Source organism: Symphalangus syndactylus, chromosome 15 (genome assembly GCF_028878055.3).
Source record: "Symphalangus syndactylus isolate Jambi chromosome 15, NHGRI_mSymSyn1-v2.1_pri, whole genome shotgun sequence".
Taxonomy (NCBI): Eukaryota; Metazoa; Chordata; class Mammalia; order Primates; family Hylobatidae; genus Symphalangus; species Symphalangus syndactylus.
The window spans coordinates 74,640,860-74,659,709 of NC_072437.2; the positions used below are offsets into that span (position 1 = coordinate 74,640,860).

At 38.7% G+C, this 18,850-nt stretch overlaps 1 protein-coding gene and 1 pseudogene across 1 annotated transcript in view; both read left to right on the top strand.

Moving 5' to 3' along the window:
- The window catches only part of TPTE2 (transmembrane phosphoinositide 3-phosphatase and tensin homolog 2), a 93,839-nt gene that overhangs the window by 38,052 nt on the left and 36,937 nt on the right, over positions 1-18,850 (top strand). Inside the window, 6 exon segments of the mRNA XM_063619023.1 lie at positions 2,847-2,897; positions 4,265-4,426; positions 10,952-11,071; positions 12,728-12,827; positions 12,974-13,037; positions 13,775-13,839. Coding sequence (XP_063475093.1) covers positions 2,847-2,897; positions 4,265-4,426; positions 10,952-11,071; positions 12,728-12,827; positions 12,974-13,037; positions 13,775-13,839 — 562 coding nt within the window.
- On the top strand, positions 11,388-11,484 carry LOC129464290 (uncharacterized; annotated as a pseudogene).

Here is an 18,850-nt window from a genome sequence, read left to right on the forward strand (position 1 = left end):
ATTCTAACTGGTGTGAGATGGTATGTCATTGTTGTTTTGATTCGCATTTCTCTGATGGCCAGTGAGGATGAGCATTTTTTCATGTGTCTGTTGGCTGCATAAATGTCTTCTTTTGAGAAGTGTCTGTTCATATCCTTTGCCCACTTTTTGATGGGGTTGTTTGTTTTCTCTTGTAAATTTGTTTGAGTTCTTTGTAGATTCTGGATATTAGCCCTTTGTCAGATGAGTAGATTGCAAAAATTTTCTCCCATTCTGTAGGTTTCCTGTTCACTCTGATGGTAGTTTCTTTTGCTGTGCAGAAGCTCTTTAGTTTAATTAGATCCTGTTTGTCAATTTTGGTTTTTGTTGCTATTGCTTTTGTTTACCTGCTACATTTTTATGCTGCATTAACAATTATTATTTAGACTTACCTAATTTTGAGTTTATATTATTTACCATCTTTTCTCTGTAAGTCATCTTCCTTATTTCTGTGTTCTTCATTTTGATTCATTGCTCAGCTGACTCAAGCACTTTGAGTAATTGTTTTTAGGAAAGGTACACAGAGGCTGTGCTTCGTGTTGCTTCATGTTGGAGTGTCTGCTGCTCCCGAGTGTGAACAGTACTTTTCCTGGATATGGATTTACTGAGTCATAGTTATTTCCCTGCAAACTCTGCACATAACTGCTTGAAGCTGCATTTACATAGTACACTTTTTTTAACGAAAAAAGTCTCAATTGTGTATTTACTTGGTATAATTTCAGGGGACACTGAAACAGATTCAGGGGCTAAAGCCACCCAAGCCACTTCTTCATGCCTTCGTAATCAGACTTGGTTCTGTATGGTGACATTGTCAAGTGAGTTCAGATTTATGACATTTCCTTGATACCCAGAGATCCAGTAGACTGTGTGGGATCAGAGGTTCTTGTAGTAAGGGAATGGCAACTTGAGGAGATAATTCATCTCTTTTGGCCAATTGATCCTCCATCTACATCAGCCTTAACTCTCCAAGCCTGGGCAGAGGTGGTGGGTCCAGGTGGAGAGGGGAAGATGAGAAGGATTGGGGATTTCCTTTATCTCAGGTTAACCTAACATCATTCATCAAAGGCCAATTTTGTTTTTTTTAACTTTTATTTTACGTTTGGAGGTACACGTGAGGTTTGTTACATAGGTAAACTTGTGTCAGGGAGTTTTTTTTTTTTTTTTTTTTTACATATTATTTCATCATCCAGGTATTAAGCTTAGTACCCAAATAGTTATCTTTTCTGTTCCTCGCTCTCCTTTTACCCTCCCCCTTAAGTAGACCCCAGTGTCTATTTCCTTCTTTGTGCTCATAAGTCCTTATGATTTAGCTACCACTGATAGGTGAGAACATTCAGTATTTGGTTTTCTGTTTCTGCACTAGTTTGCTAAGGATAAGAGCCTCCAGCTCCATCCATGTTCCCACAAAATACATGATCTCATTCTTTTATTATGGCTGCATAGTATTCCGTGGTATATATGTACCACATTTTCTTTATCCAATCTGTCATTGATGGGTACCTAGGTTTATTCCATGTCTTTGCTATTGTAAATAGTGCTGCAGTGAACATTCATGTGCATGTATCTTTATAGTAGAATGATTTATATTCCTCTGGGTATCTACTCAGTAATGGGATTGCTCAGTCAAATAGTTCTGCTTTTAGCTCTTCAAGGTATTGCTATACTGCTTTTTACAGTGGTTGAACTAATTTACACTCCCACCAATTCCCTTTTCTCTGCAACCTTGCCAGCATCTGTTATTTTTTGGCTTTTTAGTAATAGCCATTCTGACTGGTGTGAAATGGTATCTCATTGTGGTTTTGATTTGCATTTCTCTAATCTGTGATATTGAGCTTTTCTTCGTATGCTTTTGGCCACATGTATGTCTTCTTTTGAGAAATGTCTGTTCATGTCAAAGGCCAATTTTGTCAGTGCCCCTGTTCTGCTCAGTATCTGCCCTCTTTGTTCTCCAGTCTTAGGCACAGGCTGTGAGCATTGTCTTAGGATTCATGGCTCTCGGGGTTGAATTTGAGTCCTGTGTTGGAGGCTTCAGTATGACAGAAACTTCCTGAAGACTTCTCCTACTGAAGCCTCCTGTGTTGGAGGCTTCTCGTCCTGAAGAGACTCCAACACAGGAGGCTTCAGTAGGACAAAAAAAATTGTTCTTCATCAGCTACCTTGTCTCCAGCCATTAAGTAAAATGAGGCATTATTGGAGGCTCCATCAAACAGGTTCTCCTTCCTCTGATTAATGGAAGGAGCCCAGTCTTTCGGGTGTTTGTCCTTTGAAGTATATCTTACTAAAATATCCTACCTCTGAAGTTCATTTGCAACCTCATATGCGACTCTTGCTAATGTGTATCTGTTCACTAGGTGTCTCGTTTGAGGAGATGACAAGAGCATCATTTACTCCCTATGCTCATTCCTGAAACACCTTATTTTATTGCAGTGGAAACTGAGATCTGGCCAAAGGTTGATGACTTGTCCAGGCCGGGATTAAAATACAGTTCTCTTCTACCACCCTTTTCTGTCTTCATGCTGTACTCCTTGAGTTGATGACCACAAGTTTAAGTTTAGTATTGCCATAAAGTTGGGGTTGGGGCTTTGCGTGCAATGGAAATGTTACTAAACATCCAAAGTTTACTGTCTTCTGGATAGCAGAGTAAACAAGTAAAATACTTATGGAGCAGGAAGAATAAAATTTTAGCTATTAGTAAAAAGCATTTTGTTATACAACTTCTGAATAATTTTCTTTTAAAATTATATTTATAAAGCCCTTTGTTTTTTGGTTAAATTTACAATATATGTTAGAAGAAATCTGATTAATTTTATTTTTACTTCTTTTTGCAGCAGCAAGATTAAGAAAATTGTGCATTCAATTGTATCATCCTTTGCATTTGGGTATGTGAGACATAGAAAACACCATGTATTAAATATATCTGAGACTTGGCTGGGCGTGGTGGCTCACGCCTGTAATCCCAGCACTCTGGGAGGCCGAGGCGGGCAGATCACATGAAGTCAGGAGTTCAAGACCAGCCTGGCTAACATGGTGAAACCCCATCTCTACTAAAAATACAAAAATTAGCCAAGCATAATGGCAGGTGCCTGTAATCCCAGCTACTCAGGAGGCTGAGGCAGAAGAGTCGCTTGAACCAAGGAGGCATAGATTGCAGTGAGCTGAAATTGCACCATTGCACTGCAGCCTTGGCGACACAGCAAGACTCCATGTAAAAAAAAAAAAAAAAGAAAAAAAATATGAGTCTCATATATATCTATACATATATATAATATATATAAGACTTAATACTTCAATGAGAAACACTGAAATAAAATAACAAAAAAGCATTGCCACTGTCCATCAGTTGCTAAGTAGCCATGTGCCCCATCTAATGTAATCTAATTTATCATGGAATTTTGGTTTAAGCTGGACATTAAGAATTGCAAATAAATGGCCTTTGCCTAAGATTAATAGTAACATATTAATATTGTTTTTCTTCCATCTGCAAAAGTAACATTAATGAAAATGAAATGTTAAAATTCTATAATTATTAGTAAAGTGTTTTATGAAGTCCCTTATACATCTAGAATTACTCTTTAATTCTGGAAACAACTTACTTAGACTCTTCTCTCCATAAGAGTAAGATTTCATACTATGATATAGATTTATGCAATATAATTGTTTCCTTTTGAATTAGTAATATTTGAATTTGAGCTGCAAGTTTTTAAAAAAGTACTTCAAAGACTAATTCGTCTTCATAGATTAGGCAAATAGTCTAATCAATTTATGGAGAATGTATTTAGAATATGTAACAGCAAGTGGCAGGAAGTACTTTAGAGTTCAAGACTCATGTGCCCATCACTATGCTAGAAGTATCCAGATTAATGAGGGTTTATTTTTTATGAGAAGTTGGTATAAACTTCTTATGAAATTCTCAAATTTTAAGAAGAGTTTGTAAACAGACACAGGTGATTTTAATTCAGTTTTACTTTTCTCTCCTGAGGTGTTCGTCTGATGTGTCTACTATAAAAGGCCATGATAATATCTTGTGAAGTGGTTTGGTGAGAATTTTGTTTATTAAGAACTGCTTCTATTGGGTGAAAACAGTGATTTTTCTGAGATTCTAGGGCATTACAGTTTTTCCTGCCACTGGGCAGCTTAATACTAAATAATAATATTTTGGTACCTGATCAGTGGCTTAAATATAGTATAGCTATAGGGACAAATGCCCCTTTATCTTTGTATTTATTTATTTATTTATTTATTTTAGAATATTTGGAGTTTTCCTGGTCTTACTGGATGTCACTCTCCTCCTTGCTGACCTAATTTTCACTGATAGCAAACTTTATATTCCTTTGGAGTATCGTTCTATTTCTCTAGCTATTGCCTTATTTTTTCTCATGGATGTTCTTCTTCGAGTATTTGTAGAAGGGTAAGTTTGATTATTTTTATAATGCATTAAGCTATTTTGTACTTTTATAAGAAGCACTTTGGGAGGCTGAGGTGGGAGGATCCCAAGGTCAGGAGTTTGAGACAATCCTGGCCAACATGGTGAAACCCCGTCGCTACTAAAAATACAAAAATTAGCTGGGCATGGTGGTGGTTGCCTGTAATCCCAGCTGCTTGGGAGGCTGAGGCAGGAGAATCATTTGAACCTGGGAGGCAGAAGTTGCATTGAGCCGAGATCACGCCATTGCACTCTAGCCTGGGTGACAGGGCGAGACTCCATCTCAAAAAAAAAAAAAAAAAAGAAGCATTTTAAAATAATTAACAGGAGCATTCACCACAAACTGACTTAAGAGCCTTTGGGCCTTATGAGAACATTGGTGGTAGTCTGGCAGTACCCCCCCATGGCCTGTGTTTGAGGTGGCCATGGATTGCTGCTCCTCTGCCTTTGGACAGGGGTGGAAAGAGTGGGAGGGACTGCATCTTGTGGTTTGAGTGACAGCTCAGCCATAGCACAATAAAACACTAGGTAGACTTTTAAAGTTTTTGATCTAGGCCCTGATTCCCAGACAGCACCTTTGGATCCACCTGGAGGCTAGAAGAACTTGCCGTCCTGAAGGGAAGGACACAGGCCTGGCTGTTTTTACCATGTGATGACTGTAGAGCCCCAGGGCCTTCATCAAAGTTCTGGAATAGCCAAGGAGTGGTTATAGCAGGTCTTGGGCAAGACCCAGTGCTGTGCTGGCCTCAGGTCTGACCCAATGCAGTCACAGTAGTGGTGGCCACAGGGGTGCTTTTGTCACTCAACCCCAAGCTTTAGGTGCCTCAGAACAGAGAGAGAGAGACTCTGTTTGTTTGGGAGAAAGTAAGGGAAGAAAACAAGAGTCTCTTTTTGGTAATGCAGAGAATTATCCTGGATCTTGTCCAAGACCATTAAGGCAGTACCACTGTGAGTCTGCAAGAACCACAGAGTTTAGGAGGCTTGGGGTGCCCCCTAAAGCAGATACAGCTTAGATCACAATATCCAAGTTCTTTCAAATATCTGGAAAGCCTTCCCAAGAAAGACGGGTACAAACAAGCCCTGACAGTGAAAACTACAATAAATACAGTGAAAACTACAATAAATACCTAACTCTTCAATGCTCAGACACCAAAGAACATCTGCTAGCATCAACACTATCCAGGAAAACATGACCTCACCAAATGAACTAAATAAGACACCAGGGGCCAATCCTGTAGAAACAGAGATATGTGACCTTTTAGACAAAGAAATCAAAATAGCTGTGTTGAGGAAACTCAAAGAAATTCAAGATAACACAGAGAAGGAATTCATAATTCTATTAGATAAGTTTAACAAAGAGATTGAAATAATTTAAAAGAATCAAGCAGAAATTCTGGAGCCAAAAAATGTAATTGGCATGCCAAAGAATGCATTAGAGTCTTTTCATAGCAGAATTGATAAACCAGAAGAAAGAATTAATGAGCTTGAAGACAGGCTATTTCAAAATACATAGAGGAGACCAAGGAAAGAATAAAAAACAATGACGCATGCCTACAGGATCTAGAAAATAGCCTCAAAAGGACAAATCTAAGTGGTATTGGCCTTAAAGAGGAGGTGGGGAGTGTAGAAAGTTTATTCAAAGGGATAGTAACAGAACGTCCCAAACCTACAAAGATATCAATATCCAAGTACAAGAAAGTTATAAAACACTGAGCAGATGTAACTCAAAGAAGACCACCTCAAGGAATTTAATAATCACAGTCCCAAAGATCAAGGATAAAGAAAGGATCTTAAAAGCAGCAAGAGAAAAGAAACCAATAATATACAATGGAGCTACAATATATCTGGCAGCAGACTCTTCAGTAGAAACGTTTCAGGCCAGGAGAGAGTGGCATGACATACTGATGCTGAATGAAAAAAACATTTACCCTAGAACAGTGTATCCAGTGAAAATATCCTTCAAAGTGAAGGGGAAATAAAGACTTTTCCACACAAAAGCTGAGGGATTTTGTCAACACCAGACCTGTCCTAGAAGAAATGCTAAAGGGATTATTTCAATCAGAAAGATAAGGACATTAATGAGCCATAAGTAACAACCTGAAGGTATAAAACTCACTGGTAACAGTTAGGTATACAGAAAAATGCAAAATGTTATAACACTGTAACTATAATGTATAAACTACTCTTATTCTAAGTAGAGAGACTAAACTATGAGCCAATCAAAAATATTAACTAAAACTTTTCAAGACATAGATGGTATAATAAGATATAAATAGAAATAACAAAAAGTTAAAAAATAGGGAGACAAAGTTAAGTTGTAGAGTTTTTATTAGTTTTCTTTTTACTTGTTTATGAAAACTGTTATTATAAGATTAAAATAATGGATTATAAGATAGTATTTACAAGCCTCATGGTAACCTCAAACCAAAAAACATAACAATGGATACATGAAAAATAAAAAACAAGAAACTAAATCGTATCACCAGAGAAAATTACCTTCACTAATGGAAGACAGGAAGGAAAGAAGGAAGATAAGACCCCAAAACAACCAGAAAACAAATAACAAAATGGCAGGAGTAAGTCCTTACTTATCAATAATAACATTGAGTGTCAGTAGACTCAACTTTTCAATCAAAAGACAGAGTGGATGAATGGATGAAAGAACAAGACCCATCCAGGTGTGGTGGCTCATGCCTGTAATCCCAGCAGTTTGGGAGGCCAAGGCAGGCAGATCATGAGGTCAAGAGCTACAGACCATCCTGGCAAACATGGTGAAACCCTGTCTCTACTAAAAGTACAAAAATTAGCAGGGTGTGGTGGTGTGCACCTGTAGTCCCAGCTACTCAGGGGGCTGAGGCAAGAGAATCACTGGAACCCGGGAGGCAGAGGTTGCAGTGAGCTGAGATGGTGCCACTGCACTCCAGTCTGGTGACAGAGCAAGACTCCATCTCAAAAATAAATAAATAAATAAATAAAATAAAAAGACCCATTCATCTGTTGCCTACAGGAAACACTCTTGTCCCATAAAGACACCTGTAGGCTGGAAGTGGTGGCTCACTGCTATGATCTCAGCACTTTGGGAGGCAGAGGCGAGTGGTTAACTGGAGGTCAGGAGTTCAAGACCAGCCTGGCCAATATGGTGAAACCCCGTCTCTACTAAAAATACAAAAACTAGCTGGGTGTGGTGCCGGGTGCCTGTAATTTCAGCTACTCACGAGGCTGAGGCAGGAGAATCACTTGAACCTGGGAGGCAGACGTTGCAGTGAGCTGAGATCACACCACTGCACTCCAGCCTGGGTGACAGAGTGAGACTCAGTCTCAAAATAAATAAATGAATAAAACAAGCAAACAAACAAACCCAAAAACCAAAACCAAAACCAAAAACATGCTAATATATCTGATAAATATTGATGCAAAAATCCTCAACAAGACACTAGAAAACTGAATTCAACAATAAATGGGAAAGATCATTCATCATGACAAGTGGGATGTGTCTCTGGGATGCAAGGATGGTTCAACATTTGCAAATCAATCAATGTGATACATTATATCCACACAATAAAGGATAAAAACCATAAGATCATTTCAGTTGATGCTGAAAAAGCATTTGATAAAATTCAACATCCCTTCATGGTAAACACCCTAAAAAAACTGGGTATAGAAGTAACACACCTCAACATAATAAAAACCATATATGACAGACCCACAGTCAGTACTGTACTGAATGGGGAAAAAATGAAAAGCTTTTCTCTGTGATCTAGAACACAATGAGGATGCCCACTTTTACCACTGTTGTTCAACATAGTACCGGAAGTCCTAGCTAGAGCCATTATAGAAGAGAAAGAAAGGGAATAAAAAAAGAAATACAAATTGGGATGGAAGAAGTAAAATTATCCTTGTGTTTGCAGATGATACATTTTATTTGGAAAATACTAAAGACTCCACAAAAAAAACTATTAGAATTGATAAATTCAGTAAAGTTGCAGGATACAAAATCAATATACAAAAATCAGCAGCATTTCTATATGTCAACAGTGAACCATTTGGAAAGGACATTTAAAAAGTGGTCCTATATACAGTAGCCACAAATAAAATTAAATACCTAGAAATTAACCTAACCAAAGACGTGTAAGATCTTTATAATGAAAATGATAAAACACTGATGAAAGAAATTGAAGAGGACACCAAAAAATGGAAAGAGATTCCATGTTCATGGATTGGAAGAATCAATATTGTTAAAATGTCCATACTATCCAAAGCTATTTACAGATTCAATGCACTCCCTGTCAAAATATGAATGACATTCTTCACAGAAGTAGAAGAAAGAATCTTAAAATTTATATGGAGCCACAAAAGACCCAGAATAGCCAAAGCTATTCTAAGCAAAAAGAACAAAGCTGTAGGAATCACATTACCTGACTTCAAATTATACTACAGAACTATATAACCAAAATATCACGGCACTGGCATAAAAACAGACACATAGACCACTGGAACAGAATAGAGAACACAGAAACAAATCCACACACATTTACAGTGAACTCATTTTTAATAAATGTGCCAAGAACATACATTGAACAAAAGACGTCTCTTCAACAAATGGTTCTGGGAAAACTAGATATACACATACAGAAGAATGCACCTAGACCCCCTACCTCTCACCATATACAAAAATCAGATCAACATGGATTAAAGATTTAAATCTAAGAATTCAATGAAACTACTATACTACAAGAGAACATTGGGAAGAATCTCCAGGACATTGGTCTGAGCAAAAATTACTTGGGCTATACCTGACAAGCACAGGCAACCAAAGCAAAAATGGGCAAATGGGATCACATCAAGTTAAAAAGCTGCTTCATAGCAGAGGAAACAATTAGCAAAGTGAAGAGACAGCCCACAGAATGGGAGAAAATATTTGCAAACTACCCATCTGAAAAGGGATTAATAACCAGAATATGTAAGGAGCTCAAACAACTCGCTAGGAAAAAATCTGATAATCTAATTTTTTAAATGAGCATAAGATTTGAACAGGCATTTCTCAAAAGAAAACATACAGATGGTAAACAGGCATATCAAGAGATGCTTAACATCATTGATCATTAGAGAAATTCGCAGTGTAGAAAACTACTATGAGATATCATCTCACCCCAGCTAAAATGGTTTATATCCAAAAGTCAGGCAATAATAAATCCTGACAAAGATGTGAAGAGAACCCTCATACACTGTTCATGGAAGTGTAAATTAGAACCAATTGGAGAACAGTTTGGAGGTTACTCAAAAAACTAAAAATAGAACTACCATATGATCCAGCAATCACACTGCTGGGTAGATACCCACAAGAAAGGAAATCAGTATATAGAAGAGATATCTGCATTCCCTTTTTGTTGCAGCACTGTTAATAATGGCTAAGATTTGGAAGCAACCTCAGTATCCATCAACAGATGAATGGATAAAGAAAATATAGTACATATACATAAGAGAGTATTATTTAGCCATAAAAAACAATAAGATCTTGGCCAAGTACAGTGGCTCATGCCTGTAATCCCAGCACTTTGGGAGGCTGAGGTGGGCAGATCACCTGAAGTTGGGAGTTCGAGACCAGCCTGACCAACATGGAGAAACCCCATCTCTACTAAAAATACAAAAATTAGCTGGGTGTGGTGCCGGGTGCCTGTAATCCCAGCTACTCATGAGGCTGAGGCAGGATAATTGCTTGAACCCGGGAGGTGGAGGTTGCAGTGAGCCGAGATCATGCCATTGCACTCCAGCCTGGGCAACAAGAGTGAAACTCCATCTCAAAAAAAAAAAAAAAAAAAAAAAGAGAGAGAGATCCTGTCATTTGGAACAACATGGATGGAACTGGAGATCACTATGTTTGTTAAGTGAAATAAGCCAGGCACAGAAGGATAAACATCACATGTTCTCACTTATTATGGGGCTCCACAAAAAAAAAAAAAAAACAATTGAACTCACAGACCTAGAAAGTAGAACGATGGTCATCAGAGGCTGGGAATGGTAGTAAGGGCTTGCGGGTGGGGAGGTGGGGATGGTTAATGGGTACAAAAAAATAGAATGAGTAACGCCTACTATTTGATAGCACAACAGGTTGACCATAGTCAACAATAACTTGATTGTATATTTTTAAATGACTGAAAGAGTGTAATTGGATTGTTTGTAACATGAATGATAAATACTTGAGGGGATAGATACCCCATTGTCCACAATAAGGATGATTATTATGCATTTAGTTATATCTCTTATTATGTTTGAATTGCCATGTTGGTGTTTTAGTCACATATAAGTGTCAAATGATGAATATAATTTCATTGTTTGAAAACTTCCCATGAATGTTATATTTTTCCCTTAGTCTACTCTAGAAAATACATTTTAAATAATTCATGATAGTAGAATTCTTAATGGGGATGAGTCAATAGTTTGTGGTCTTTAAATATTCCTATCTCTTCTGGCAGGGGGGAATGAACTTATTTTTTTTGTTTTATATTACAGGAGACAGCAGTATTTTTCTGACTTATTTAACATTTTAGATACTGCCATTATTGTGATTCCTTTGCTGGTTGATGTCGTTTACATTTTTTTTGACATTAAGTTTCTTAGGAATATTCCCAGGTATGAAACATAAGACTTACCTCTCTTAAAGTTTTTCATTAATTTTAGCATTTTCTGTGGCTTTTATTCTATATAATCTTTTCAACTTCAAATGTTCTCATTCTATACCAAATACATGGCTTTAAAATGAAATGTTTAGGTAAATTCCCACATACTTTGAAACTAAAAGATTGTGATATTTAGGGACCAGTGAAGAGTATACACACTAAGTACCATTAATTGAATAAAGAAGATGCAGTACCCAAAGAAGGACTTTTACTCTTGTACTAACTTTAACTTCTCTACATTTTGAAGTTCTCATCAAATTCCCATTTGTATCATTTTTTGGCCTTTTGGCTAAGATCAAGTATAATATTCTTATCAGTTTAATATCTGCTATATCCAAAAAATTTATATTGAAAACAATTCCCCTCTGTGCTTCAACTACAAATCCCTTACACATAATGTTCTGTCTGGATTTTTCCTACAGCCAAGAGGGAATTTATTTGAGCAAACTCAAAATTTGAGTGACTTCAATCATGAGTTTCTAAAAAATAGCAAACAGAAGAGAAACTAGGAGATGACACATGTAGCACACAATAGTAGAGTTTTGCAGTATAGTTGTGGTAGAAACAAAGAAAGCTCAGGCAAAGTTAGAACTGTGAGGGGTTAGGAAACTAAAGAGTGTGTGAGGCCCTGGTGACTCTTTTTCTTTTTTTACTGTGACAATGAGGAAAATGAAAGAGCAAATGTATACTGGGATGTAGATGGTGGCTTCCTAAGCTTGTTCATGGGTCAAATAGCTGATTTCTTTTTGTACCCTAGCTTCCCTGGACTACAGCTCAGGCCCCAACTAAAAGCATGTTAAGTGATAGGCTTTTGGAATTATTTGAAAATAACCCTAGCCAATGTGGTCCTCTGACTAGAAACCTCAGCATCACTTGACAGCTTGCTGGAAATGTAAGAAGAAAAATACCTTAGCCCCCACCCTGGACCCACCGAATCAGTATCTCTGGTAACCAGCAATCTGCAGCTTAACAAGCTTTTCCAGGTGGCTCTTATTGACATGTGCCCAAATCAGAGAAGCACTAGTCCAGACCATCAGTTCTCTGCTTCGGTGGTTCTAACGGTAGGAGAGATACCAGCTAGCACACTTTGGAAGTATCCCAATCTGTTGCCTGCCTGATGTGCATTAGCAGCTGTAGTGAACATCTGTTACTCATGGGAATAACAAAGATGAACAAGAATAATCGATTTGTTTTGATGTGGAAAAATTGAAAATGCTAGTCTTAAATCCCAAAATTAAATTTACAAATGCTAAGAGTCTATCGTATCACTATTTCTCTAGACCAGAATTTCTCAGCCTCAGCATTACTGACATTTTGGGCCAGATCATTGTCATAAGAGGGTGATGAGCAGTTATATTAATTGTAGGGTGTTTAGCAAAATTCCTGGCCTCTATTCACTAGATGTAAGTAACACAGACACACACACACACGCACGCACGCCAGTTGTGAAAACCTAAATGCCTCCAGACATTGCCAAGTATCCCCCAGGTAGGTAACTGGGGAGAGGAGGGAAAATTGCCTCTGGTTAACAACTGCTGCTCTAGACATAGTTTATATTGATAAAATTCTGTTTCTGAAGCAAAAATGGATCTTTTAAATTTATTGTTAGATGGACACATTTAGTTCGACTTATACGACTTATTATTCTGATAAGAATTTTTCATCTGGTTCATCAAAAAAGACAACTTGAAAAGCTGATGAGAAGGCTGGTAAGTGGGCAAAACATGCTTATGATTCAGAAAAATATTTTGTATTTTGGGACCTATTGGCAAGGGTTGATATCTATACTGTATAATGTTTTTTATTTTTATGTTGATGAATGTTTCACAAACTAATGATGATTTTAAACTCTCAGGTTTCAGAAAACAAAAGGCGATACACAAGGGATGGATTTGACCTAGACCTCACTTACATTACAGGTTTGTGACACTTAACTGTTGATTTACTTGTATTACTTCACTTTTTCTTGTAATTGTATTTTTTTTTTGCCTCATCTAAGACACATTCATTCAAAATATTCTTTATTCATGAGGATATATGCCACTGTGATAGTGTGACATATTTGTGGTTTAGCCCTGGCAATGGAAGATCTGCACATCTTCTCAATTCAGGACTACTCAGTTGCAGCATAGGAACTTGAATGGATTTTCAGCTGACCCCATTTGAGTTTCAATTTATTAACCTCTAGTAGTTATTTCTGAGTCCCAAGAATCTCACAGAGACCTCTTCTCATCCTAGAACCCCAGAGAATGAGGTCAGTGCTTTGTAGATCTCAGGTTTTCTGAGTCAGAGGGCTGCAAAGCACCTTGGGAGTTCCCACCATCTCTGGTGCCCAGAACTCTTGGATTTTCTCTGGTATTTAAGATAAGAAATAAATTCTAAGAACAAGGGGAACTTCAGACTGAGGCCATCATAAGTACATGGCATACAGTTAGAACTAGTGGAGACTTAAGAACTCCATGCCAGTTTAATGATCATTGTGTTGGATAATTTAATATGTTATTTGATTATCCTGAGTATTAGCTCTTTTCTGTCAACCTCAATCTTAAAAGGCTTTTTTCTGTGAAAATGGAGTCTGATCATGTATAAATTAATTTTTTGTATGTTATATGAAATCTATAATAATGTTTGTAATAGTGATGATTTTGACTTTCAGAACGTATTATTGCTATGTCATTTCCATCTTCTGGAAGGCAGTCTTTTTATAGAAATCCAATCGAGGTAAGGGTCTTTATCTGACAAATACTCATTTCTCAGTGAATGTAGACTGTGTAGTCATAAGTTTAATATTAACCCAGATATGGCAGTATTCTTTTAAAAATGTACTCTTTCAAGTAAAAAAATCATAATGGATTGATACCAATTACAATTGTGCCAGTGATTACAAACCACCCCAAAACTTACTGGCTTATGACAGCAACTATTTATTTGGCTCATGATACTATGGTTTGTGAATTTGGTATGGGCTTAACTGTCCAATTCAGGTGCTTGCAGAAAGGATTTCCTGTCTCAACTAAGCTCATTCATGTATCTGTGGGCAGCTACTGGGTCATCTGAGGACTGGCTAGTCTAAAATGACTTGGCTTCCCTCAACTGACAGAGCCACTGCATGCTACATGCACCTCCCAAGGCCCAAGGCCCATCCCATCTGGCACCCACTGCTGCCAACAGCCCCACCCCCTTCACCAGCAGAGCCACCATATGCTGCATGCACTTCTAAGGCACTGAGGACTGGCCTGCCTGGTGCCCACCCTGCTGTTGGCAATACCCCACAATTAGCAAAGCCACTGCAGCTAGCATGCATATGCCTAAGGCCTGAGAACTAATCTGAATGATGGCTCTCACACTAAGAAAAGCCACACCACTGTCTCCACAAACACTCACCATCAGGCCACTGAGGCACTCACAGACACCACTGAATGCTGATTACAGCCAAAAAAGTCACCTGAAGACTATATTACTGCACCCACCCAGAACCAAAGTCAAAGCACCCTACTCAATGAACACTATAGGAGACAACTATTGGAAAAAGTATTTCTCTATGAAAGCTCCCTAACATTGGAAGAGGCAACGGTTCCCCCAGATGTGCAAAAATCAGTTTAGGGCCACAAGAAACATGAAAAGCAAGGAAACATTACACCTCCAAAGAAACACAATAATTCCCCATTAACAGACCCTAAATTTAAAGAGTATATCAAATGTCTAAGAAGGAATTCAAAATAATGATCTTAAGGAAACTATGAGATACGGAGAATACAGATAGATCAATGAAATTAGAAAAACAATTTATGATCTTATGAGAAATTCGACAGGGATATATATGTCATTAAAAACCAGACAGAGATTGTGGAGCTGAACAATTTAAGGAATAAAATAAAAATACAATCAAGAGACCAGGTGCAGTGGTCCCACCTGTTATCCCAGCACTTTGGGAGGCCAAGGTAGTGGATCACTTGAGGCCAGGAGTTCAAGACAAGCCTGATGAACATGGCAAAATCCTGTCTCTAAAAAATACAAATATTAGTAAAATTAGTTGGGTTTGGTGGCGCATGCCTGCAATCCAAGCTACTTGGGAGGCTGAGACATGAGAATTGCTTGAATCCAGGAGGTGGAGTTTGCAGTGAGCCAAGATTGTGCCACTGCACTCCAGCCTGGGTGGCAGAGTGATACCCTGTCTCAAAAAAAAAAAAAAAATACAATCAAGAGCTTTAAAAACAGACATGGGAGAGATATGGCCAAAATCTAGGAAGCTCAAAGGTTCTCAAATAGATTCAACCCAAAAAGGTCTTCTCTGAGGTGCATAGTAGTCAAACTGTCAAAAGTCAAAAAGAGGGAATATTCGTCAGGTGTGGTGGCTCACACCTGTAATCCCAGCACTTTGGGAGGCTGAGGCAGGTGGATCACTTGAGGCCAGGAGTTCAAGGCGAGCATGGCCAACATGAAGAAACCACATTTCTATTAATAATACAAAAAAATTAGCTGGGTGTGGTGGCATGAACCTGCAGTTCCAGTTACTTGGGAGGCTCAATCACGAGAATTGCTTAAACCCAGGAGGTGGAGGTTGCAGTGGGCCAAGGTCACACCACTGTACTACAGCCTGGGTGACAGAGCGAGACCGTATCCAAAAAAAATAAAAAAAACAAAGAAATGTTAAAAACAGCAAGAAAAAAGCATCAAGTCACATATAAGGGAAACTCCATTTGATTAACAGTGGATTTCCCAGTGGAAACTTTACAGGTCAGTAGACCATAAGATGGGATGATATATTCAAAGTACTGAAGAAAAAAAAAAACTGTCAACCAAGAATACTATACCTAGTAGAGCTATCCCCTAGAAATGAGGGAGAAATAAAGTATTTCCTAGACAAGCAAAAACTGAAGGAATTCATTCCCACTAGACTGACCTTACAAGGACTGCTTAAGGTGGTTCTACATCTGGAAGCAAGAGGATGATTACCATTGTCAAAACACACAAAAAGTATAAAACTCACTGGTAGTGCAGATATACACATGAGAAAGAGAAAGGAATCAAACTTTTTCACTACAGAAAATTACCAAACCACAAAGATTAAAAAAAAAATAGGTGAAGAACAAAGGATATACAAAACAACCAGAAAAAAAATGAGCAAAATGACAGGATAAAGCCTCATCTATTAATAGTAATCTTGAATGTAATGTAAACAGATCAAATTCCCGATTAAAAGATATAGAGTTGGCTGCCTAGATTTAAAAAAAAAAAAAAAAAAAAAAAAAAAAAAAAAGACCCAACTGTATGCTGCCTACAAGAAACTAACTTCACCTGTAAAGGTTCATACAGACTGGAAGTGAAGGGATAGAAGAAAATATTCCGGGCAAACAGAAACCAAAAGCAAGCAGAGGTAGCCATACTTATCAGATAAAAACAGACTTTAAGTCAAACTGTATGAAGAGACAAAGAAGGTCATTTTACAATAATAAAGAGATCAATTTAGCAATAAGATATAATAATTGTCAATATATATATACCCAAAACTAGAGCACTCAGATAAACAAGGCAAATATTTTTAGGTCTAAAGGGAAAGATAGGCTCCAATGCAGTAACAGTTGGGGCCTTTAACACCACACTCTTACCATTGGACACATCATCTAGACAGAAAATCAACAAAAAAATATCAGATTTAAGCTTACAGATAGGAATAAGTTCTGGTGTTCTGTAGTGCTGCAGGGTGTCTACAGTTAACAACAATTTATTGTATATTTTTAAATAGAGAGGATGTTGAGTGTTCCCAACACAAGAATGATAAATATTTGAGGTGATAGATATGCTGATTATCCTGATTTGATCATTACACATTGTATACAAGTATTGAGATATCCCTCTCTACCTTATAAATATGAACAAATATTATATGTCAATTAAAAATATTTTTAAAGAATGAAGGGAACAGATTTTTTAAATGAAAGAAAATTACCTGACTTGGCTGAATGGCCCCATGCGGTCTCTCATTCTCCAGTAGGCTACTTCAGGCCTGTTCACATGATGGCAGAGGCAAGAGTCCCAGGAGCGGCAACAAAACAATGCAAATCCTCTTCAGGCCCAGGCTCAAAATTATATATTACTTCTACCCCATTTTATTGGACAATGCAAATTACACTACCGGTCTGGGTTCAAGGAGTAGAAAATAAACTCCAACTCTTGATGGAAGGAATTATAAATAATTGTGGCCGTTTTTGATAGTCTACCATAGGGAAGAAAGATGGGGATGCTATAACCCAAAATGTGTATTCTTAGATTGAGATCCTAAATTATAGTCAGGGCATATTGCTTTAGGCTCTGTGGATGACTAAATTAATTTCAAACATATAATGCTGTTTACTGTGAAATGCCAACTGAAAGGATCATTGTTTAATTTTATGTAATTTACAATACTTATTATACCTCAATAAAAATGTAATTATCGAGGGCTGGCATCAGTTGCTGAGAGGTGAAAGGGGTACCTCTCTGCAGTGTGTTAGCTCAGTTCTGAACAGGACAGGCCTGCAAGTTCAGCTACTTCCCAGAAAATTCCCTGGATCCCTGGCCTGAGCCATCATCCCATGACTAGAGAACATGGACAGATTATTTTATCAAGAAACTGGTGATAAACCAAGGGCTATAGGAATTAAGAACTAGGGCTAAAAAAGAAATGTTTAGAGTGATGCAAGATGGCCAATTAGAAGCAGCTGCACTCTGCAGCGCTCACAAAGAGGAATGAAAAGGGGCGAGGGAATTCAGCACCTTCAACTGAGATAACCAGGTTCTCACATTGGGACTGACTGGATGAACAGGTCGACCAATGGAGAATGAAGACAAGCAGGCAGAGGGTGCGATGGCCCAGCCGGGGGCGGCATGGAGCCAAAGGAACCCCCACTCCCAGCCAAGGGAAGCAGTGAGTGTGCAGTCCTGCCCAGGAAACTGTGCTTCTCCCATGGATCTTTGCAAGCCATGGATCAAGAGATCCCCTTGTGAGCCCATGCCACCAGGGCTGTGGGTCTGATACACAGACCTGTATGGAGTCTCGGCACTTCAGCTGCTCGGGCACACACAGAAACCCAGGAGTTTTACACACTCTAGCACCAGGGATCTTCAGCACAGTGGGAAATCTGTCCATATGTATCTCTGGGAAGGGGGCTAAATCCAGGGAGCCAGGCAGCATCATTCTGCAGGCCCCATTTCCATGGCACCTCACAAGTTAAGACCCACTGGCTTGGAATCCTAGCCTGCCAACAGCAGCAGGTTGGAATCCACCTCAGATGGGTCTGAGTTCCCAGGAAGGTGGGGAGAGGCAGCCAGCATCACTGTGGTTCATAGACTCAGCCACTCCTGACTGCCAGCTGTGGAGAATACAGCCAGTCTGGACAAGGAAGAGTTTCCCACAGCACAGCACAGCTGGCTTGCCAGATCATGACCAGACTGCTTCTTTAAGCAGGACCCCAATCCATTCCTCCTCACTGGGCAGGAATCCCTGCGGGGGCTTTAACCACTCCAGCAACGGTTCTATGGACAGAGCTTTGATCTCTCCCTGAAATGGAGCTCCTGGCAGGAGGGGCAGCTGCCATCTCTGCAGTTTGGTCAACTCAGCCACTCCAACCTGTTGGCTTTGGAGAACACAGGTGGTCCAGAAGAGGAAGGATCCCCCACAGTGCAGCACACCTGCTCTACCCCAAAGCAGCCAGACTGCTTCTTTGGATGGGTCCCTGATCCCATGCCTCCT